The sequence below is a fragment of the Garra rufa genome, chromosome 18 (assembly GCF_049309525.1).
Source record: "Garra rufa chromosome 18, GarRuf1.0, whole genome shotgun sequence".
NCBI classification, from domain to species: domain Eukaryota; kingdom Metazoa; phylum Chordata; class Actinopteri; order Cypriniformes; family Cyprinidae; genus Garra; species Garra rufa.
In genome coordinates this window covers 25,316,788-25,340,349 of record NC_133378.1, presented here as the reverse complement: position 1 = coordinate 25,340,349, position 23,562 = coordinate 25,316,788, and the positions used below count along the sequence as shown (strand labels likewise).

The following is a 23,562-nucleotide window of genomic DNA, read 5'->3' as shown; positions in this document are numbered from 1 at the left end:
TGGACTGTTTGACAAATGTTTTGAACAGGTTTTGAAAAGACAAAATCACAATCTTTCCATGTACCTCCAAGTGTACACGATTAAAAATCACAGCTTTGAAAATATGAAAAAAACGTCTTGCCATCTGGTCTTAGCAATCGTTGAGCAGCTTTATTGATTGTTTGTGTCATGTTTACATTTTTACAGTCAGCTATAGTCATATTTCTGTTGTTTTATGAGTGTTACACTGTTAAGCTATGCTCAGAAAGGCTTTCAGGTGTTTGTTTACTAATGCTTGTTTCTCTTTCTGTGTAGTCATAATACCAAGACCACGACCTGGCTCGACCCGCGACTGGCAAAGAAAGCCAAGCCTCCTGAAAAATGCGAGGATGGAGGTAAGACCGAGTTTGTTCATGAATCACACATAAGAGTAAACAGACCCTAGCTGAGCTGTGAGACATTAGCCTCTCTCTCGCCGGCCCGCCTGACTAATGGCTCACAGGAGACATGCTGAGAGCCCATCAGAGTGTCATCTCACACAAGCAATCCCAGCACCACTTTTTGCAATGGGCACGTACGTCCGTGTCAGGATGGTGGCTCCTCCACACCTCTCACATCACAGGGAAAGATAACAAGTCATTTTCCGTACAGCTTGCTAATACCTGCACCCCATGCGTTTCCTCGCCGCTCAGCCTTCTGATCTCTTCTCTGGCCAAATATGCGTGTAAATCCAGGCAGACTTCTTGACCTACCTGGTATTTGGCTTCTCAGAAATTCACCGTCTGAAAATCAGACCCCCTGGTGTCAAGCACACGGGTGATTTGCATCTGTTCTAGCTGTCTCTGATATGCCTGTCTGATTCTCCACAGAGCTTCCATATGGCTGGGAGAAGATTGAGGACCCGCAGTACGGGACTTATTATGTGGAGTGAGTATGCTCGCATCATTTATCGTCTAGTAAGAATGATGGATGGCACATTTTTATCCACAACATCTTGGTTTGCTATAGATTTAAGCATTCCGTTGCTCACTTGGCTTTGCCTTTATCGTTTTTCCATTTAGTTTCTTTTTAAATCCAGTTTTTCAGTTTTTAAACAACAATAAAAGCATTCAAGGAGAGTAACTTTCCTTAACCAAAGGGATCACAAACTTATTACAGAAGTCATGAAAGTAATGCAATTTATGTAAGTTGTTTGATTTGTCACTGTATAAAGCATCATATTTAATTTAACATTAACATTTTAATACTTGCAAGTCCAAAATACCCCAAAATGTTTTTTTTGTGCTTGGAAAAAAACAGGTTAAAAAATTTGGAAAATGAAAAAAAAAAAAAAAAAAAAAACAATATAAATATTTATGGTTTAAAAAAAAAAACTAAACACAAAATTTTGCCAAATATGAATACACTGACCAAATTTCATTCAAATTGCTAATAGAATAATACATTAAAAATTACCAGATATTTAAAGTATCAGGTATTTGTTCATCTAATTTAAAAAATGTGGTTACATTTTTATTTTATTTTATTTTATTTTATTTTATTCATATATATATATATATATATATATATATATATATATATATATATATATTCTGTTTTGCATTTATATCTTCTGATTTATAAATAAATATCACAATTTATATTTATATATTCAGATTTATTATTTACAGTTTGGCACTTTATATTATATTATATTATTGTAAGTCCTTCATTATACTGTAATAATATAAATATTACAGTATGTATATAATATATTATACATTGTATATATAACAATCTACAATGAATGACAATCTGTAAATCTAATTAATTAATTAATTAATTAATTAATTAAAATCACTTATTAAAATTATGAGAAAAATATCAGGTATTTGTTCACCTAATTTAAAAAAATTATTATATTATATTATTGTTAGTTCTTCGTTAAACAATCATAATATAAATATTTCTGTATGTATATAATATATATTATAAATTTTATATAATTATTTCCTGTTTGATGCTTCATATATTATATAATATTATTATAAGTGCTTCATTAAACAGTAATAATATAAATATTGCAGTATGTAAAGAATATATATTATGAATTTTCTATATAACAATCTATAATGAATGTTATTTTCAGAAATTATTTTGTCTTTAAATTCACTTTCATTGCTATTCTAGTAAGATTTATTAACAATATGTAATTTTAAAATATGCACAAAATATATCCATTCTGAGCACCTGAGTATTTAAAAAAAATACATAGTTTATTAATATTTTTCTGATAAAGAAGACTGATCAGTGTCACCTATCAATCTTCATATTGGCTGAGTTTGCTCATTTTCTGCTCTCAAAGCATTGTGGGATATTGAAGTTGTTGACAGGACAGCCAACTGGAGGGCTTTCGGAAGCGGATACAGGATTTGATTTTAATGGCATTTACTTTGTGTAAGGTCAACCCCCGCTGTGCCAGGATATTTATACAAAGGAGGTCAACAAAACATTGTTTCATTTTTGATTTAAATATGGCTTGGCACAGTCCCTCATTATTCTCTGCCTGAATTATCAAAACGGGGAAGTTCAGCAGTCAGATGAGAGCACTCAGTCTCTCGCTCTCTGTGGATTGGGTGGATAAGTCTCAGCATGAGTCACACACAGCAAAAGCACAAACAGTACCTTTCTTCTACAAATTCGCAGCATGCTGACTGGTTTTGTGAGGCATCCGTGGCTGTTAAAAGCCTTCCTAAGGTGCAGTCACGACCGGCAGGTACAGCAGTTAAAGCGAAGTAACAATGCAGATGAGCTGCTTTTTTCACTTCATGTGAACCTGTAGGGTGGGAGGGGCGGTGTGTTAGGATAAAACAACACACTCCAGCACTGAACCTCAACCTCTACAGAGGAAACACATGTGCTGTGAAGCTTGTGTCTCTGGAAAGGCTTGCCAAGGTAATATTGATTCATTTCGGCAGCTAACAAACAAGAAAACAAATGTGGTGGTTGTAGAGGAGAGCGTATGCGTGCAGCAATTACAGATGGGTTTGAAACATGGCTGTTCTGTGGTACTTTTAATCAAGGATGTTTTTGCAATGCTTTTTGAAAAACAATGATCAATGTTTTTGTCGTATTTTCCAGTAAAAACATTCTTATTAAAACAAGATCAATTCTAAAGTCAGAATGTAATTGACCCTATTGACTTTCTTAATGTACTCTTCTAGTTTTATTGCAAACTATTAATCTCTGCATGGTTTTTACAATAGAAAAAAAAATTGTCTTCATAATTTCTCTTCATAATCTTTAATCAAAATATAGTAACTTCCTCTAAATCACCTTTTTTCCCCCAGACTACTGGATAATGTTAGCAAATAGCTAACTATCTATTGTTTTTACAAATTTACTTTGTATGTTCTAATGTGTAACACCCTCTTTTCACCATCCAATTTATTCTCAATTAATAAAAAAAAGTCCTATTGCAATTTTTTTCCCCTGATTTATTCAAATATGTCACATTGTGGAAAAAACGTTCACTTTAACTTCAAAAGATGTTCTCAGAAAATTTGTTCTAAATTATATATTTTAAATTATAAAATATATAAATTATATATTTTAAATTGCCGTTTAAGCTGAATAAGCTTTCCATTGATGTATGGTTTGTTAGGATAATACAATAAATGGCCAAGATATGACTATTTGAATATTTGGAATCTGAGGGTGCAAAAAAATCTAAATATTGGGAAAATCACCTTTAAAGTTTGTCCAAATGAAGTTTTTATCTATGCATATAACTAATTAAAAATTAAGTTTTGATATATTTACGGTAGGAAACTTACAAAATACCTTCATGGAACATGACCTTTACTTAATATCCTAATGATTTTGGCATGAAAGAAAAATCGATCATTTTGACCCACACAGTGTATTTTTGGCTATTGCTACAAATATACCCATACAACTTATGACTGGTTTTGTCATCCAGGGTCTGGCTTTCTTAAAACTGTGTAGTTGAAAGGGTTGCGTGCTTTCAGAGTCAAACCAGTTCATGTAATTTTTCCAAGTTTCTGTCTCAGTATGTTGTTTATTTTTCTGTTTCACTCACCAAATGTCTGTGGTAAAGGAAAAAGTGACTGCCTGGTTAGCAGACGACAAACAGGAAGAGACGCATGCGCACAGTTCCTTACCTTTCGGCTCTGATACGCTTTTGTCCCTTATTCACAAAGACTGTTTGCATAAACAGATAAGCATCGCTAATGTTCTCTACTCTGAGTGTTTGTGCATGTGTGTGTGTCATTGTATCTGCCCTCTCCTGTCCTTCACACTCACTGTCTCACTCTTTCCTTCAGCCACATCAACCAGAAGACTCAGTTCGAGAATCCAGTGCAGGAAGCCAAGAAGAAACTCGGCCAGGACGCGTCTCCAACCAGTCAGCCAATAGCAGCGGCCACAGGAGCAGTACCGCCGCCCTTAAGTAAATCTCTAAATTTGTTCTGCTTTATTTCCTAGTACATTAGTTTTTGTAAAAGTCTTTACTGACACTTTTGGTCTATTAATGTGTCCTTACACAGTTCTAAAAAAACTGCTTAAACCAGCCTAAGTTGTCAAAACTGGTTTAAACTAGCCACAGCTGGTGTTTAGTTGATCGCCTATCTGTTCTTCCTGCCTGACCTGGTAATATGCATGTACAGTTGAGGTCAAAAGTTGCTGCAAAATGTTGATTATTTTACCAAAATAAGAGGGATTATACAAAATGAATGCCAATTTTTTTTTATTTAGTACTGACCTGAATAAGATATTTCACATAAAATATGTTTACATATAGTCCACAAGAAAAATAATAGTTGAATTTGTAAAAATTACCTGGTTCAAAAGTTTACATCCCCTTGATTCTTAATACTGTGTTGTTACCTAAATGATCCACAGCTGTTTGTTTTGTTTAGTGATAGTTGTTCATGAGTCCCTTGTTTGTCCTGAACATTTAAACTGCCTGCTGTTCTTCAGAAAAATCCTTCAGGTCCCACAAATTCTTTGGTTTTCCTGCATTTTTTGTGTATTTGAACCCTTTCCAACAATGACTGTATGAATTTGAGATCCATCTTTTCACACTGAGGACAACTGAGGGACTCATAAGCAACTATTACAAAAGATTCAAACGCTTACTGATGCTCCAGAAGGAAAAACGTATTAAGAGCTGGGGGGTGAAAAGTTTTGAACAGAATGGAGATGTGTACATTTTTCTTATTTTGCCTAAATATCATATTTTTTTCATTTAGTACTGCCCTTTAGAGGCTACAGAAAATAGTTACATGTTTTCCAGAAGACAAAATAAGTCAAATTTATTCTGATGTTGTCGAATGTTTTCACCCTCCAGCTCTTAATGCATGGTTTTTCTTTCTGGGGCATCAGTGAGTGTTTGAACCTTTTGTAATAGCTGCATATGAGTCCCTCAGTTGTCCTCAGTGTGAAAAGGTGGATTTTTCTGAAGAACAGTGGGCAGTTTAACTGTTCAGGACAAACTCATGAACAACTATCACTAAATTTTAAAAAAAAACAGCCGTAGATCATTCAGGTAACGACACAGTATTAAGAATCAAGTGTATGTAAACTTTTGAACGGGGTCATTTTTGTAAATTCAGCTATTATTTTCTCTTGTGGACTATATGTAAACATCTTTTATGTGAAAAATCGTATTCAGGTCAGTACTAAATGAACAATAACACACATTTTGTATGATCCCTTTTATTTTGGTAAAATAATTGACAGATTCTGACCTCAGAAATATATCCCCATTAAAACCACCAAAACAATCCAACATAACCACCTTAGGTTGATTTGTTTCAGCAATGGTGATAGTGAACAATTCAGTGAGAATGAGATCAGGAAGAGCCACATGCAAACTATTTCCTATTGCATTGTCACACAGTATTTCTGTCCTCACTGAAAGTGAAGGAACAACATACCAGCTACCCAGAACGTGTTTTTTGTTTAAAGTGCCCCTATTATGCCTTTTCAAATATGATATTTCATGTAGTGTGTCATGTAGCTGTATGTGAACATAAACTATCTGCAAAGTTGTGACGCCGACAGTGCACTATAAATAAAGTTTTTGTCTAACAAAAAAAAGAGTCGGCTCACATTCGCCTAAACGAGTCGTCAGCAATTCGAATCTTTTTTCTGTAACGGCCACACGTCACGAGCTACACATTTGCGTAATGTCCGCCCACATTCAATTTCGCGAACAACTTGCCCGCCCACAAACAGTAGGCCTACCATTTTCACGTGGATTACATCATGTCAAGAAGACGCCCTGCGCTGTGACAGCCTGTGAGAGTGAATTTGTTTTATATGCCCTTCTGAAAGATGAAACTATCAAGAATGAGTGGTTAACATTAATTTTTTCAACACCTCAGCAGTCCAATGCCAATCTTGTGTTGTGTTCGCGTCATTTTACTGATGACTGCTTTTCCAATCTTGGGGAGTAACGTTACAACGCGGGATTCACCAAACGCTTGGTTTTAAAAAATGGATCAGTGCCCAGTTTATTTGGACCGGCTTGCTCCTCTGAACTTCTACCTGTAAGTATGATTAATAATTGTATTAGTGTTGGGCGATATGCTCAATTTTCATATCGTCCTATCGTCAGCCTGTGAGATCGCCGATACACGATACTATCGTGCTAATTTATTTAATAACATGTAAATATGTCAATATGTAATAAATTCCTTATTCGTTTTGTAAGGGTAGTGCATGTGACTTGTGACACAGTTGTGCGTGTACAGAGCGCTGACGGTAGTTCTGTCGGAGAGGTTACTTTCGGTTTCATTCTCTGCTATATTCAGGGAGCGGTAAATGTGCGTGCGTGAATGTAAATGAATGTATCTTTCTTTACCCGTCATATTGTGATAATGTTACCACTGTATGTCTGATCTTTGTCATCAGTTCATGTTGTAGTTCAGTTCATATAGAATGTGGAGAAGCAATGCGCGTGTAATTCACGTGCCTATGTTTAGCGCCATTTTATCGCATCGTAATTCTAGTTAACGCATATAGATGTTACTGAGGTGAATGTTTCTACTATATACAGACGGATTCTCATTGTATTTAATTCAGCCTAAACCACATTTTACTACCTCTGTTATCCTAATGACTGTCTAACCTTAAGTCTACACTTAATCTATGTACACTTAATGATGAATAAATCTCTTACCCATTTTCACTGCACACATCTGTGGCACGACGCGGCCACTCTATGCTTGTGTGTAGTTTCTGAGGCATCCTAGAACTGGCTCTCCGCGCTGCATCGCTAAAGTTAGGTGCCTTTTTGACGCATAATAATAATAATCGTCTTACTAACAGGCGATATCTCTGACTATCGTCGATACACGATACTATCGTCTATCGGCACAACCCTAAATTGTATTTTCTAGCGATCGTTCAAAATACGTCTTTGTGTACGTTATGGTGTGTAACAACCCCGCACATGTCTTGGTAACCGGCTAACTTGCGTTTCTGTAGTTCTGTTGTTCAGCTGTGAGTGCAATGTAGTCTAAAAAGTCTTGTGATTGATGCAGCTTGACTGTCTGTCTGCCTTATTAGTTTAAGTAATGATAATGATAAACGATGGCTTAACGCAGTGTTATGGATTGTACAGTGTTGAAGTTCACAACGTAGAGATGTGTCCGGTTCGCTTACAAAAGCAAATTGTAACATATGACACCCACTGAGAAACGTCCTGCTCCGGTCGTGCTTGCAAAACAGTTTCTTGTCGATGTGACACTTCAACAGTTTCATCGTCAGACTCTGGCTCGAATTGATAGGGTAAAATCGAGGCTATCTTTTCTATGCATTAACAGGTCTCCGCAGCTGTCATTCAGTTATGGCAATAGGCGTTTCGTTTTTGCGCTGTAGCGGTAGACCAATCTAAAAGGACTGCACCATCTGACCAATCACAGCAGTGAGGGCTCACTGAAAGGAGGGGTTTAGAGAGACTGATTCTTCGAACTGCTTCAAACGAGTCGTTTACGAATCATTTAGAAACGGGGTAAAAATAAATCTAATTTTGGAGAAAACTAAAGTGTTTTTTGAACTTGCATACATGTAAACCTGTTTTAAGAGACTATTACAACAATATTAACTACCTTTAAAATGGCATAATAGGGGCACTTTAATATAACAAAATGGTGACGATTGATTTTGGACCAGTGTGATTTCAGCAATGCAGAGCCAGCCATAGAAACCAAACAACCGTCAGATCTTGTCAAGGTCATGATTTTTTAGGACAAAAACTCAGATTAGCATGGAACGGATATGATTTATTTCCCTGGATACACCTGGTTAGGACATGGTTAAAGTGAGAAGTGAGCTCATAAAGTAAAAGATGCCTGAGCTGCTCAGGTGTTAGTTTAAGCAGAGGCAGATCATTTCCATCAGAAGAACATAATCAACATCTGTGTTTAAAATGATCTCAGATAATCCCTGAGGCTCAGAGCTCCTTTCGTCACATGCAGCAATTCTGTCAGCTAACGTGTGTGGTTTTTTTTACCATCTGTGTGTATTTATGTGTGACCGTGTGCTTGTTCAGTTACGCTCACCTGCATCGGCTTGTGTATATTTATGCACGCGTTCCACTTTGTTGCTGGTGTTTCACTATTGATTTAACATTACACATCCTTGTTCTGTCTTCTAATGTGACACTAAGCGGTAGCTCTGTCTCTTTCTTTTTCACTTTTTCAGCTTTTTTCTTGTTTGCAATAGGTGTTTGCTTACGTCTCAGGTTTCAAAGCACAAGTTTACACCTGGTGTACAAAGACTCGTTCTGTGTCCCAATTTGCATACAGTCTGTCCTAAATAGGATGCAAGATCAGAGTACATTGAAACATCCTGATAATTTACTCCAAGATGCAAGATGTTCATGCCTGTTTTTCTTCAATCGAAAAGAAATTAAGGTTTTTGAGAAAAACATTCCAGGATTTTTCTCTATATAGTGGACTTCAATGGGGATCAACAGGTTAAAGGTCCAAATTGCAGTTTTAATGCAGCTTCAAAGGGCTCTTATTTCGCAGCTGAGAAGTAAAACGTTTGGGCATTTTTCTAAAATAAATGAAAATGTATGTACTTTTTAACCACAAATGCTCATCTTGCACTAGCTCTGCGATGCAAATGCGGGACTTCACACATTACGTAATCATGTTGGAAAGGTCACACGTGTTTAGTTCTTCGTCTGTGTACTACTGCAAAATTTTTTTTTGTAAAGGGCGTTTGACTTTCTTTGCATGTTTGCTTTGTAAATTCTGGGTCAGTATTTACATGACCTTTCCAACATAATGCTTAAAGTTGAGGTAGTGCAAAATGAGCATTTGTGGTTTAAAAAATATAGATTTTTTTTTATTAAAACATTCTGGTTTTATTCAAAGTTGTTAATATTTTTATTTTAAAAATATTTTTTAGAAAATGACCAATTGTTTCACTAGATAAGACCCTTATTCCTCGGCTGGGATCATGTAGAGCTTTTTTAAGCTCCACTGAAACTTCAACCCATTGATCCCTATTGAAGATTATTAATAATGTGTTGTTACCTGAATGATCCACAGCTGTGTTTTTTGTTTAGTGATAGTTGTTCATGAGTCCCTTGTTTGTCCTGAACAGGTAAAATGCCTGCTGTTCTTCAGAACAATCCTTCAGGTCCCACAGGTTCTTTGGTTTTCCAGCATTTTTGTGTATTTGAACCCTTTCCAACAATGACTGTATGATTTTGAGATCTATCTTTTCACACTGAGAGCAACTGAGGGACTCATATGCAGTGTTGGGGTTAGTTACTCAAAAAAGTAATATATTACATATTACATATTACTCTCAAAAATAGTAATGCCTTACTTTACTTTATTACTCCCTGGAGAAAGTAACTAGTTATATTACTAGTTATATTACTAGTTACATTTTTTTTTTCTTACACAAAAAAATGTTATTCTGAACAAAAAAGCATGACCTATACTGCGTGCATCCAGTGCATACGCGATCTCATAAAGCTCTTATAACAATGGATATTATGCACAATTAATCTTTCATAAAGGTCTACGTGTGTTGTGATTCGTAAGCACGCAATATTCAGCACTGTTCAAAACTTTTGAGCAGTGAGTGAATTCTATCTTAAACACCATTGATTGGCGATGCGTTCCAAAAATCAGCAGATGGCTACATTGCTCATGTTGCAAAACAAGTTTTAAATCGAAACTGCCTATTCTTGCTCTTTCTAATCATATATGTTGTTCTTGCTGTTTTTGTGCAATAGATGAATAACATTATTATTATTTTTTTAGATATTTTATGTTTAGATATTTCTATATTGCGGGAGTCCCGCGAATCATTTTATTTTCCCGCATCCCGCACACACACACACACACACACGAGTCTCTACCCGCCCGCACCAGCACACGCACTTGTCCATCAAGTTTTGTCCCGCGCCGCACTCTGTTGCGTTGGGTCCCGCGGGTTTGCAGGTCTCTATTTGCAAGTGCCGCTCTGCTGCTGGCTGCCGGGTGTCGACCAATCGGTGATGGTAATTTAATGATACCTCGTGCCAAACCCAGACCAATCACTGTTCAATTCACGCCCCCCTCCCCTTCCCTTCTGTTCTCTGTGTTGTCGTGTGCCTTGAGTGTGATGAAGGTGCTACTGGCAAATGTAACGCAAGTAACTAGCTCGGGAAAACTGTAATAATATTACAATTTTCAGACGAGTAATGCCTTACACTACTAGTTACTGAAAAAAGTAATATTATTACAGTAACGCGTTACAAAGTAACGCGTTACACCCAACACTGCTCATATGCAACTATTACAGAAGGTTCAAACGCTCACTATTGCTCCAGAAGGAAAAAAACATGCATTAAGAGCTGGGGGGTGAAAACTTTTGAACAGAATGGAGATACATTTTTTTTATTTTGCCTAAATATCATATTTTTTCCATTTAGTACTGCCCTTCAGAGGCTTTGTTTTCAGAAAGTGAGCTCTATCATCCACTGCCTGGCCCACTATCCTGCATTTCTATCCTGTTGAATGATTGCATTGAATGATCTGGCCCACACATGACTGAGTTCAGTTGTTCAAGGTTAAACCAGACTTGGTCTGTTTGTTGTTTGGACTCCCTGAGCGTCACTGTCTCCTGTGCGTCCCTGTGTCCTCTGAGCGTTGATTTTGTCCTCCTATCCCCTCTGGAAGGCTGGCAGTGGACGTCTGTTCTGTCTCATTAGTGAAAGCGTACGCAGCCCCCCCACGCTATGCTCTGTTAGTTGGCCAAGACACTTTAATGAGTGGATGGTGATGCGTAGCTGTGAACAGGACAGGGACTAGCGCACAAAAATATAACGCAGTCATGCAGTGTTTTCAGATGATAATCAGAAATTATAACCATAACTATACAATTCTACCAACAATTATAATGGTAATGACAAAATTCGTGCATTTTATTTGTTTTGTTCATATACTGAAGCAATTATAAAACAATTTTAGCTCGAGCCGCTTGGGCATTTTGATCCTTTTCCTCAGCACACACAAACATGTGTATGTATACAGCACATCTTCAATTAAACTCCGACATTTCATAATCTGCTCGCCCTGTGAGAAACACAGTGGCCCTTTATGCATGAGAAGCATAATAACGTGAACACAAACGTCAACCCGCCCCCTTTACCAGAATTCCCTCACCAGCTAAATGTGAAAACGGCAATACAGGACAGAGACGATAAATCTAATTTGCAAGGATGAGTTTGTGTGTACCTGTGTCCAACAACCAATTCACACACACTTGTGGCTCACAGTTCAAATGTGTGCCATGGTTATTACAATCAACGTAATCCGTTTCATAGGGCCAGTCCAACTCATCAATGTGGCTGTTATGCAAATCCAATTCCCACCACACATGGTGAGATATCCATCCCTGCTCTCCTAATGAGATTGATGTGGCCTCATCTGATGCTGCTGGCACTCTCAAATGAGACAAGAAAAAAATAAAACCGCTGGGCTAGAAATGACTGTAATTAGTCTACGATCCGCCATTTAGAGCTGATTCAGAGTCAGTCTTGAACACCTTCGTCTTAAAGGGACAGTTCACCCAAAAATGAAAGTTGCCATCATTTGGAATGACTTGAAGTGGAACTGGGTGAGCAATGTGTTTAAAGGGATAGTTCACCCAAAAATGAAAACTCTTTCATTGTCTTTCATTACTCACCCTCATGTCATTTCAAACCTATAAGACCTTTGTTCATCTTCAGAACACAAATTAAGATATTTTTGATGAAATCCAAGAGCTTTCTGACCCTGCATAGACAGCAACGCAGCTACCACATTAGAGGCCCAGGTAGTAAGGACATTGTTAAAATAGTGTGACATCAGTGGTCCACCTTTAATTTTATGAAGCTACAAGCTGAAGTTACACTTTCTGTGCGCAAAGAAAACAAAAATAACGACTTTCAACTATTTTTTTTTTTCCTGTGTCAGTCTTCGATGCACATTTAGAACAACATGAGGGTAATTAAAGAAGTTCCAGAACCAATATTTACAGATAATTTACTCACCCCCTTGTCCTCTAAAATGTTCTTGTCTTTTTTTCTTCAGTCGTAAAGAAATTGTGTTTTTTGCAGAAAAAATCAGGAATATAGTGGACTTCTATGGTGCCAATGGTATGAATTTCCAAAATGCAGTTTAAATGCAGCTTCAAAGGGCTCTAAATGATCACAGCCGAGGAAGAAGGGTCTTATCGAGCAAAATGATTGGTTATTTTCAACAAAAAAAATTGACAACTTTTTAAGATTTAGGAAGATTTTGAAGTTACAGGAGGAAATTTGATGTGAGTTTTTCGACATACCCTTACTGTCATAAACTGGAATGCACAGTTTTCATGCACAGCTAGACAAGATGACCATTTAAGGTTAAAAAGTATGTAATTTGTACTTTTTTTTTGTTTTTAAATAACCGATTCTTTCGCTAGATTAGACCCTAGCACCGTAGAAGTCCACTATATAGAGAGAAATTCTGAAATGTTTTCCTCAAAAAACAATTTCTTTACGACTGAAGAAAGAAAGACATGAACATCTTGGATGAAAAGGGGGTGAGTAAATTATCTGTAGATTTTGTTCTGGAAATGAACTTTTCCTTTAATGACAGAATTCTCATTTTTAGGTGAACTATCTCTTTAAGAAAACTAGAGGCAGAAGCTTAAGACTGTTCAAACACTTGAGGTGAAATGGTGATATTCAGGCACTCAAACTATGTGTAAACTATAAAATGTGCTTAGGTTATGCAGAGTTTAGAAAGACTAAAAATATAGCCATTCTTTTTGCTTTATTGTTATTCATAAAACAGGTAAAACTGTGAAGTCCTACTCACAGTCTGTATTGTTTCATATTTCTGTGTGATTATCTGATGTAAGTGTTCAGTGCTGTTACGCTTCACATAACTTGTTGAGCAGCACGAAACTGGCTCTTTTATTTAATGGATACTTTCTACACATCATTTCCACGGTCCTCCAGGGTTTTTTTGTAATATCCTGTAATTGTAGAATGGAATTTGGAAATGTGCAATATTCCTCTCAAGAATTGGAGAGCATCATTATTGGTTAAGTAGAGAATGATGCCCAAAATGCGATATTTCAAAACTATTGTGCATTATTTCAATGGTTTTTGTTAGTTATGCTTTTATAAAATAGCATTTAAAAGTTTGGGGTGAGTACGTTTTTTGTATATTTGTTTGTTTTGAAAGAAATTAATACTTTTGTCAAATCAGGAATGGATTAAATTGATCAAAAGTGACAGTAAAGACATGTATAATGTTACAATTGATAATAATAATAATAAATGATTTCTGAAGAATCGTGTGACACTGAAGACTGGAGTAATGATGCTGAAAATTCAGCTTTGCCATCACATGAATAAATAATATTTTCAAAATGTATTCAAATAGAACAGTTGTTTTAAATTGTAATATTTTACGCTATTACTATTTTATAGTATTTTTGGTCAAAATAAACCTTAGTTAGCATAAGACACTTCTTTCAAAAACATTCAAAATCTTATTGACCCAAACTTTTGATTGGTAATGTACTTTATATCTCACTTTATTTATTTAAAGTATACTCAGACCTCCTCATAAAGTGCTTGTGATTGTTCTCATGCTGAAATGACCTTCCAAGAATAAGCAGTAAAGTAATATAATTTAATATACTGCATGAAGATCTCTGGCATAAAAATGACCACGAAATAAACATCAGAGTAGCTTAAATTGCTTCTTGTTTCATAGCATTCTTAAAAGTCATGTTTATGTCCGTGTTTAAAGTTTATTTATAGGAGTTCATCTTGGAGCAGTCGCCATGGCAACATAATTTATACACTTGACAAATTTGCATGTGCTCACTGACCCCACAAATTGGTTGAAGAAAAAAAGGGATGATTATCAGCTCATCTGAGGACATATTATCAGACGAAAACATCACCAAATGTTGCCTGAGCATTTTCTTAGTGGTTATTAATTAGGAGTTCTTAGCCAGAACATTCTTATAAGCTGCTGTGAGGGTAAATGGTTTAGGGGTAATTGAGGAAGAGTGTAATGAATGGACTGCGATAATTAATTGAAGTGTATGTGGATATATACAGAACAATCCCACTATCATTCGTTTAGTAATGTATCTTTTACTCTCTCTCTGTTGCATTATTCAATATGAATGAGTAATGGAAACCAGACCTCCCTCCTTTCCTCTAGTTCTCTCTGTGCAGCTGTACTCTCTTCAGCCTGTTTTCATGATAGTTTTAGTAGTGCAGAAGAAGCACTGCAGGAACAGTTCTTGTTTTTTTATGGATGGCGTGTGATGGACGGAACATCCTGTCACTCATATGAAAATGCAGTGATAGCAAACGACGATCCGATCGATTCCCAATCTACCAAATGAAATCCTGTCCTACTTTTTTTCTCATTCGATAAGTCGTTCCACTGCATATATGGGACCCTGGACCACAAAACCAGTCTTAAGTCGCTGGGGTATATTTGTAGCATTAGCCAAAAATACATTGTATGGGTCAAAATTATTGATTTTTCTTTTATGACAAAAATCATTAGGAAATTAAGTAAAGATCATGTTCCATGAAGATTTTTTGTAAAATTCCTACTATAAATATATCAAAATGTAATTTTTGATTAGTAATATGCATTGTTAAGAACTTAATTTGGACAACTTTAAAGGCGATTTTCTCAGTATTTAGATTTTTTTGCACCCTCAGATTCCAGATTTTCAAATAGATTTATCTTGGCCAAATATTGTCCTATCCCAACAAACCAGACATCAATAGAAAGATTATATATTGAGCTTTCATATGATGTATACATCTCAGTTTTGTAAAATTTAACCTTATGACTGGTTTTGTGGACCTGGGTCACATATGTTACAATAGGGAAGAAAAGACAATTGCAACTTCTGTTTCATGCTAGTTTTAAAAAGGAACTTAACTCATTTTGACAAGCCGTGGAGGTTTCTATACAAACAGCTCATTTACAAGTACATGCACTTTGTCTTGCCTTGTAAACAAGCTTTAAATTGTCAGTTTAACATATTCTCTCTCTCTTACTCACTTCTTTTAGATGAAGTTGGTTTAAGGGGATTCACACGGGACCCATCTCAGCTGCAGGGTGCTATCTTGCGCACAACTCTGAAGAAGAGTCCTCAGGGCTTTGGCTTCACCATCATCGGTGGAGACCGACCAGATGAATTCCTTCAAGTGAAGAACGTCTTGAGAGATGGACCCGCCGCACACGATAACAAAATCGCTTCGGGTAAATCCGCTTGGCTTCTGTTCATTAGAGGGGACATATCATAAAAATCTGACTTTTCAAGTGCTATAAACGGGTCTCTTATGTATCTACCAACCCAGGAAATGTAAGAAAGGACAACCCAGTAACTTTATTTTGGTAAGCCTTTCTTCTTAGATTTCGCTCCCCCGTGACGTAGGAAGGGGATCTTATTATAACATTACCGCCTCTTAATTTGCACATTTCCACCCACGGCACCGCCGTTTTTTTTCCACAAGCGATAACAGTGTACCAGTTCTAACGCCATGGCAAAGGTTCTAGCTGAAACTGGCAAAACTCTACTGTTGTTGGATGCACAGACTATTTAGAGTTCCAGTCTCAGGATTTTTTTATTTATTTACTGTATATTATGCTACTTTCACACTGATCTAATATAAACATGCGGTTTCTTTCCCGGCTGTTTTCCTTCACAGACATAACCGACTGTTTTTATAACTCCTGTGTGTTTTTAACACAAACTTGCGTGTATTTGACAGTTTAAGCGCAATGAGACATGAAAGAGAACTTACTCAGAGTCGGTGTGACAGCTGCTTTCTGTGTGCGTACTTCGGATGTGTGCGCTCAGAAAACCCTTTATCAGAAGTTTAAACTGATATGGCTTTGAAACAAATATCATTATATGACATGATAATCTAAACCAAGCTAATGTTTTTTAGCAGAGTATCTAAGGCAGTGGTTCTCAAACTTTTTTGGTCGCACCCCCCTTTAAACCTTTAAAAAAAATCTGCTGCCCCCCCTCCCGAAAATACCTATCCCACCTAAGACTAATAAATGATTTTACTAAACATAATGAAAAATTAATGCTTTCTTAGTTAAAAAAAAAAAAAGCTACAGGAGAAAAACATGCAACACTTGAAACATTAAAAAATAGCACAGGGAGAATAACTGTTATTATAATTCTATCTGTTATTTTTTATTTTTTTCATGCTGTCCTAAGGCATAGCAGGGCTTGAAATTAACTTTTTTACTTGGTAGCACTGGTGCTCCAAAAAAATATAGGAGCACCCAATTTATTTTTAGTAATGTGCCGATATTGATTCTTCATGGCTGATTCTGATTGCAGATGTTTTACAAGCAAATGGGCTGATTCTGAAAGCCTTTGATTATATGTTTATTTTTTACGCCTTAAGCAAGGGACAGGAATGAATGAAAATATGAGTACATGAACAAGATGTTTGTTTTCTCCATTAGAAGTACAGCCATTTAAATTAGAGGCAGCCACTGCATTTTTATGGAATCTACAGTTTAAATAACAAAAAATAAACGACACAGATCTTTCTTAGTCGTGTAGACAACAAATGCAGGCATAATCAAAGTAGGCTACTATTTCAGTATTCAAAGTGCAAGTAGAGACCGAATTTTCCCATCATGATACGTTATAGACAACTACACAACTTAGCCCACATACTAATAACAGCCTAGATTTTTTATGTAGCCTAATTTGCGCGCATTGGGGAGTCGATCTCTAAACGTGGGGTATAAAAATTGCTTTTGAATGCGTGTGCGCATTTTACTTTTGGTTTCATTTTAACGATCGCGCGAATCAGCGGCGCTGAGCGTGCATTCTACAATACAAGACATTACTTTTACAACGCCATTTGAAAGTGGGAGGACACAAAGAGGATTTTGAAAAGCCCCAAGTGGAAATTACGCCCCTGCGTGAGCTGAACTCTGCCGCTGAGTTATCATTTGTGAATGTATGCTGCGTTGTACAGTATACTGAGGCGCCAGAATGCTGCAGTTCAGCGGAGCGCAGTGTCAGTGACATCTCTGCTGGACGCGACAAAGCGACAGTTGCAAATCATTTTAACTTTGAAGCCGAGAGCAATTATACCTCGTCATATTTTCTGCATTGAGCTTTTGAATGACCAGTACCTGAATGGGTCTGTGCGAATTCATCTATGGTTTTCTCTTCTCTTTCACACACCGATCCATCTCCCATTCTAAGTTAACGTCCTGTGGCTGTTTACATTTTTATATTTATTTTTCTTCTGATGGCCCGCGCCCCCCCTGCAATACTCGTGCGCCCCCCACTTTGAGAACCACTGATCTAAGGTATGATCTGTAAATGCACAGCCCTATTCTGAAAAGGGGGCGGGGAGCAGCAGGTCATTTGCATTTAAAACTTCTGAAACTTCTCAGACACATTCTGTGAATCTTGTGAAACGGGGCAACTTTTTGCTTATTTTATTAATATTGATAAAACATCAGGTAATTAGGTATCATTATGCACATTAACACCCTGGATCATTCGTGTTTATCGCTGCAGTCTGGAAGGGTAGCATATGTGGTGTGTTGCTGGATGCCACATCCATTTCTTGGAGGATTGCCGGGTTACTAGATTCCAAGTAAATAATCCTGTGAAAGTGCCCACAGCGGGATCGCATAGATAGCGATAAAATAAATCAGAATCAGTGGGTGAGCATCAGGGGAACTGGCTTTCCTGCGGAGTTGCGTTTGGCGATAATTGCAGCGCTTACACTCACACTCTCTACCCTCCATTACAATGTGAAGAAACAACTGCCTGTATACTTTAACTCCCTGCAGACGTGGCTTTGTATATAGAATTGTAAAACGGTTTATCCGAGATATACATTTAATTCTAAATTCGAGTGCTGCGTAATAAACGTGCTTCGACTGGCTCAAAGAGGCATGCTGATGGGTAGATTCATCTGCATCCAATTTCTTTATGCAAATTTTTATGTTTGGTCAACAAGCTGTCAAAAAGCCTGTTTATGAGCCTCTTTTTGACATGGTAAAACATTAATGTATTGCAAGTGTATTTTGATCTTGCTTCTCACTGTTTACTTATGTTCATGTGGTATACTTTTGACTTGCAGCATAAAGTTTGGTCCTCATTTAAAATGATTCTTATTTGGAAATGACAATGATAGATTAATAATAGTCTCTGTGATTGTTTGTATACACACTGCTGTTAAAAGTTTGCGGTCAGTAAGATATTTTACTCTTATACAGTGCCTTCCTTCATACCCCTTCATTTTTTTGTTGTTGGCTTATGTTAAACTGCTTTAAATTGCTTGTTTTCCACATAAAACTACACTCCATACACCACAATGGCAAAGCAAAAAACTGGTTTTTAACATCTTTGCAAATTTATTACAAATAAAAAAAAATTAAAACTGAAATAAGTATATTACATAACCTTAACTCAGTACAGCTAATGTACCTTTACAGTCTCTTACAAGTCTTTTGGGGCATGTAAAGGTGCTTCAGCTAAGTACTGAGTGAATGCTTGTGCAATGTACTTATTTCTGTTTTTTTTTATTTTTAATAAGTTTATGAAGTTGTGACAATTATGTTTTTGCTTAGTCATTATGGTGCATGGAGTGTACATTGATGTGGGTAAAGAAAAGTAATTTTAAAACAGTTTAATATAAGGCAGCAACATAAAACGTGAATAAAGTTGCAAGGCACTGTATGCTCGGCAAAGCTGCATTGGTTTGATCAAGAATAAAATAAAAACTGTAATATTGTGAAAGCAGTTGAACTGCTTTCTATTTTAATATATATTAAAATGTAATTTATTTCTGTGATGCAAAGCTGAATTTTCAGCAGCCATTACTCTAGTCTTTAGCATCACATGATCCTTCAGAAATTTTTCTAATATGCTGATTTGGTGCTCAAAAACATGATTATTATTAATTTTGAAAAGAGTTGTGCTGCTTAATATTTTTGTGGAAACAGATATATTTATTTTTTTCCACGTTCTTGGATTAATAGAAAATTCAGAAGAACAGCATTGTTTTGTAATATAATAAATGTCTTTACTGTCACCTTTAATTAATTTAATGCTGATTCAAAGTATTTATTTCTTTCACAAAAGGCCTTGCTGACCACAGACTTTTGCACTGTATTGTGTATACTGCGTAAAAGTTGTATAAAGTCCAAACAGATTGGAACTGATGATTTCAGTCAGCACTTGTCATTTTTACGTACTCTATATTTATCTGGAGGTCAGTGAGAAATAACTAAACTCTCCCTAAAACCTTCATGGCTTCATGGCTAGCAGTAGACCTGGCCCAGTTACTTATGAGTTCCTGGTCATCCGAATGAAACATTGATGCTCGCAGCACTTTGACAGGTAGTGTGCTCCGTGCCAGTATTACTGTATAAGCAGCAGGATGTCTTTGGCAGAACAGTCACTTTCAAGAAGTGAAGCGAACCTGGAAGGATGCCATTGATTAGTCAGGAGCACAAAAGGATGCAGGAATTCCCCAACGTCCTCTGCATTGATCAATAGACACACTGCCCATTAGATAGACTGCACCAACCGAGTGGATCGTTGACTTTAGCTGGAGTAATGGTTATGTGGCCACTGCCACTTTATCACTGTATATCATACTCATACACACTCCCCCGTGAACAGAACAGAAGGAGCCAAGACATCTTTCGTTGCTGGAATCAAAAAGAACAGTTTAAACACACTGGCAGGATTTGTGTTTGAGATCAAATTGACACAGTGGCCATGTTCCAGATCTTAGTGAGTTTGCCTTGCTGCATATTGTCTACCCGAAGCCAGATACCTTCAAAGACACTATTCTTACTAAAATGGATCTTATTAGTGACTGATTTAAAAAGACTATATCTTATTTTGCTGTAAGAGTGGGTAGAGTCTTACCATGTTGTTTTATTATACTATCTTAATTATGAACACAGTGGTTTGTAGTGCAAACAGTTTTACAGTTTACTGCATGTTGTTATTCTTATCATGTCCCTATAGTGGCTAATGAAGCAGAAGTCATGCCCATAGGGTTACTTCTGCGTTGAAGAATATGTGGATGGACAGCAATTATAATGGTCACTCACATCCCAGACAAACAGCAGTCTTTATATAAAGTGCATGACTTAAATTGCATAGCACACAGATGTTGGATGTAATTGTGCTTTAATTAGAAATGAAAAATTCAACTATTAACTTTTTTGTTGATACTTTTCAGAATTTAAAAAAAAAAAAAAAAATTGATGCAGTGTACTTGGAAGTATCTTACAGATACATACAATGTTGCCTTATATTTTGTCCAGAAATATTTTATAACTTAAATTAACCCCTTAACTGTCACCCGTCCGCTCTGTGGGACGCCTAAGTTTCTTCACCATTTTACAAATAAATCCTAATCTAATCATGACAAACTATATATTGTTGGAAAGGTCTAAAACTCCTAAATAGATATTTTAATTTTTGTGTGTGTTACAAATTATTTAGGAAAAAAAAAAAAGATTCATTTATGACAAGAGTGCACCTCAAACATCTACTTGATAACAGGAGTTCAGACCTTTGTCACTAACAGACTTCCCTGTTGCCTTTTTCTCTCACACTTTAGAAATCATAAGAAATGATATATCATTTGAAAACTTAAAATATCAAAATTCACCCTTTGAAAGCCATTTTGAAATCAGACAATGAATTTACATGGAAAAAGTACATTAAATTCATATTACAAAATGTTTTTGCTCATAAATTGTAAAAAATTAGGTTTGAATACTTCATTTTCACGTCTCTGTTCAAAAATGGAAGTGACAGTTAAGGGGTTAATATAACTTTTAAATATTTTTATAACTTTTTTTTCATCAAAGAATCCAGAAAAAAACTATCACAAGTTAAAAAAAAATATTACGCAGCACAACTGTTTCCATCATTGATAATAAATCAGCATATTAGAATGATTTCTGAAGGATCATGTGACACTGAAGACTGGAGTAATGGCTGATGAAAATTCAGCTTTGCATCACAGAAATATATTATATTTTAAAATATATTAAAGTAGAAAACCATTATTTTAAACTGCAAAAAAAAAATCTTACTGATCTCAAACTTTTTAACAGTGTAAGCAGTGTAAGTTTAAGTTAAGTACTAAAATGACTAAAACTGAAATAAATTTGAATGAAAACTGAAAGTATAAGAATAAAAGCTATTTTAAAATATTAATAATACTAGAACAGTATATGAAAAATAGTAAAATAGCACATCACAGAAATACAAAGCACCCAGATGTGTTGGAAATGTTGCATTTTATTTAGAGCATTTCGGTTTTACTTTAGAAAAATGAGTGATTTATATGCTTTTTCATGTCATAGTTTGTAATGTTGCCTCCTTTGCGGAAACACCCCTGATGCCTAGGTAGGCTACGGAACAACTGCTTCATTCATACTTATTCTGTGTCTCTCATTTAGGTGACGTTATAGTGGACATAAATGGTACATGTGTACTGGGCAAGACCCATGCAGATGTGGTCCAGATGTTCCAGTCCATTCCAGTGAATCAGTATGTGGATATGGTCCTGTGCCGTGGATACCCGCTGCCAGAGGACACCAACTCCAGCGAAGAGGCCACAGGCGACATAATGACTGCCATGCCAGGGATGGACGGGCAGCCCATTCATTCAGACGGGACCCCCTCCCTGCAGGACCTGCATTACATGACCACCGATGGCAGACATCCAGCTGCAGCAATGCCCAATGGACGCTACCCAGAGGCAGGGGAGACCACCCTGCTGCAGCCCGAGCTGGTTAGCGTGCCTTTGGTAAAGGGGCCGAGCGGATTCGGCTTTGCCATCGCAGACTGTCCGCTGGGCCAGAAGGTGAAGATGATTCTGGATGCGCAGTGGTGCCGAGGTCTGCTGAAGGGGGATGTGATAAAGGAAATTAACAGGCAGAACGTACAAACCCTCAGCCATGCGCAGGTGGTGGACATCCTCAAAGACCTGCCCATGGGCAGCGAGGTCAACCTGCTGGTGCTCAGAGGAGGTGAGTGATGGAGAGAGTGTGACTTGGGGTCCAGTTACCTCATAATTATTTTGACTACACCCCATTGCAGGCATCACCTGGCTCTAGTGACAGTTGAAGGGATAGTTCATCCAAAAATGAATTTTCTTTCATGATTTTCCAGTGTTATTAATATGCTATTATACTATTTATTTTTATATTGAATTAGCTGTTTTTATTTTTTCCGTTTATATTTGGTTATATAAGTTTTAAATCTGACACAGCAAGACGCCGAGAACGCCGCCGCTGACAGAGACCGGTGGAGATCGCTTGTTGCCCAATGCGCCCAGATGCGCGGGAGGAACTAAGACTAAGATATTTGGTTTTCATTTTGGTTTAGGTTTTAGCAATTTTGTTTTATAAATTCTGAATAAACTTTAATAAGCTTAAATGAAAATTAAAAATGTTGCTTGCGTACTAAAGTTGGAGGCTGGATAAAAAATGTAGATATTAATTGATTCTTGTTTTTACAAAATGATATCCATTCTCAAATCCCAAGAATTAATTAGTCTAGCCTGTTTTCATTTTAATGAATGGAACATTGTAGCACACCTCCCATCCAATAAATCGCAATAAGCTTTGTGCTTTTTTTTTTACTTTTGATGTGAAACAAAGTCTCAGATTTTAGATTCCATTTTATTACAATATTCAAACATTAAATACAATTTTGGCACCATTTAATGTGGAGTGACAGATTGTACCACCTCAGTTTAAAGCGGCAGCACGAAGTACACATAAACAGATCATTTCCTGTGCTATAGCTAGTTTCAACACAAAATAAAAATATATGAACATCCAAACGTATGTTAAAAGAAACTGTACAATCTGTATACTGTCTCATATAATCGCTCAGTGTTTCAATCTCAGAAAGACATCAGTATAACAGCTTGTAAACAATACGTCACATTTACCTCAGAAAAAAACATATTTGATGACCATAAACTCATTAGTCAGCTAAAAAAATGGAACT

General features: G+C 36.5%; 1 protein-coding gene across 1 annotated transcript in view; it reads left to right on the top strand.

The window, feature by feature from the left end:
• LOC141290579 (membrane-associated guanylate kinase, WW and PDZ domain-containing protein 3-like) overlaps window positions 1-23,562 on the top strand; it is a 53,827-nt gene that overhangs the window by 1,063 nt on the left and 29,202 nt on the right. The window contains exons 2-6 of the mRNA XM_073822697.1: window positions 295-374; window positions 849-906; window positions 4,305-4,429; window positions 15,582-15,773; window positions 22,002-22,574. Of these exons, the coding sequence (XP_073678798.1) occupies window positions 295-374; window positions 849-906; window positions 4,305-4,429; window positions 15,582-15,773; window positions 22,002-22,574 (1,028 nt within the window). The remainder of the gene's footprint in view (window positions 1-294; window positions 375-848; window positions 907-4,304; window positions 4,430-15,581; window positions 15,774-22,001; window positions 22,575-23,562) is intronic.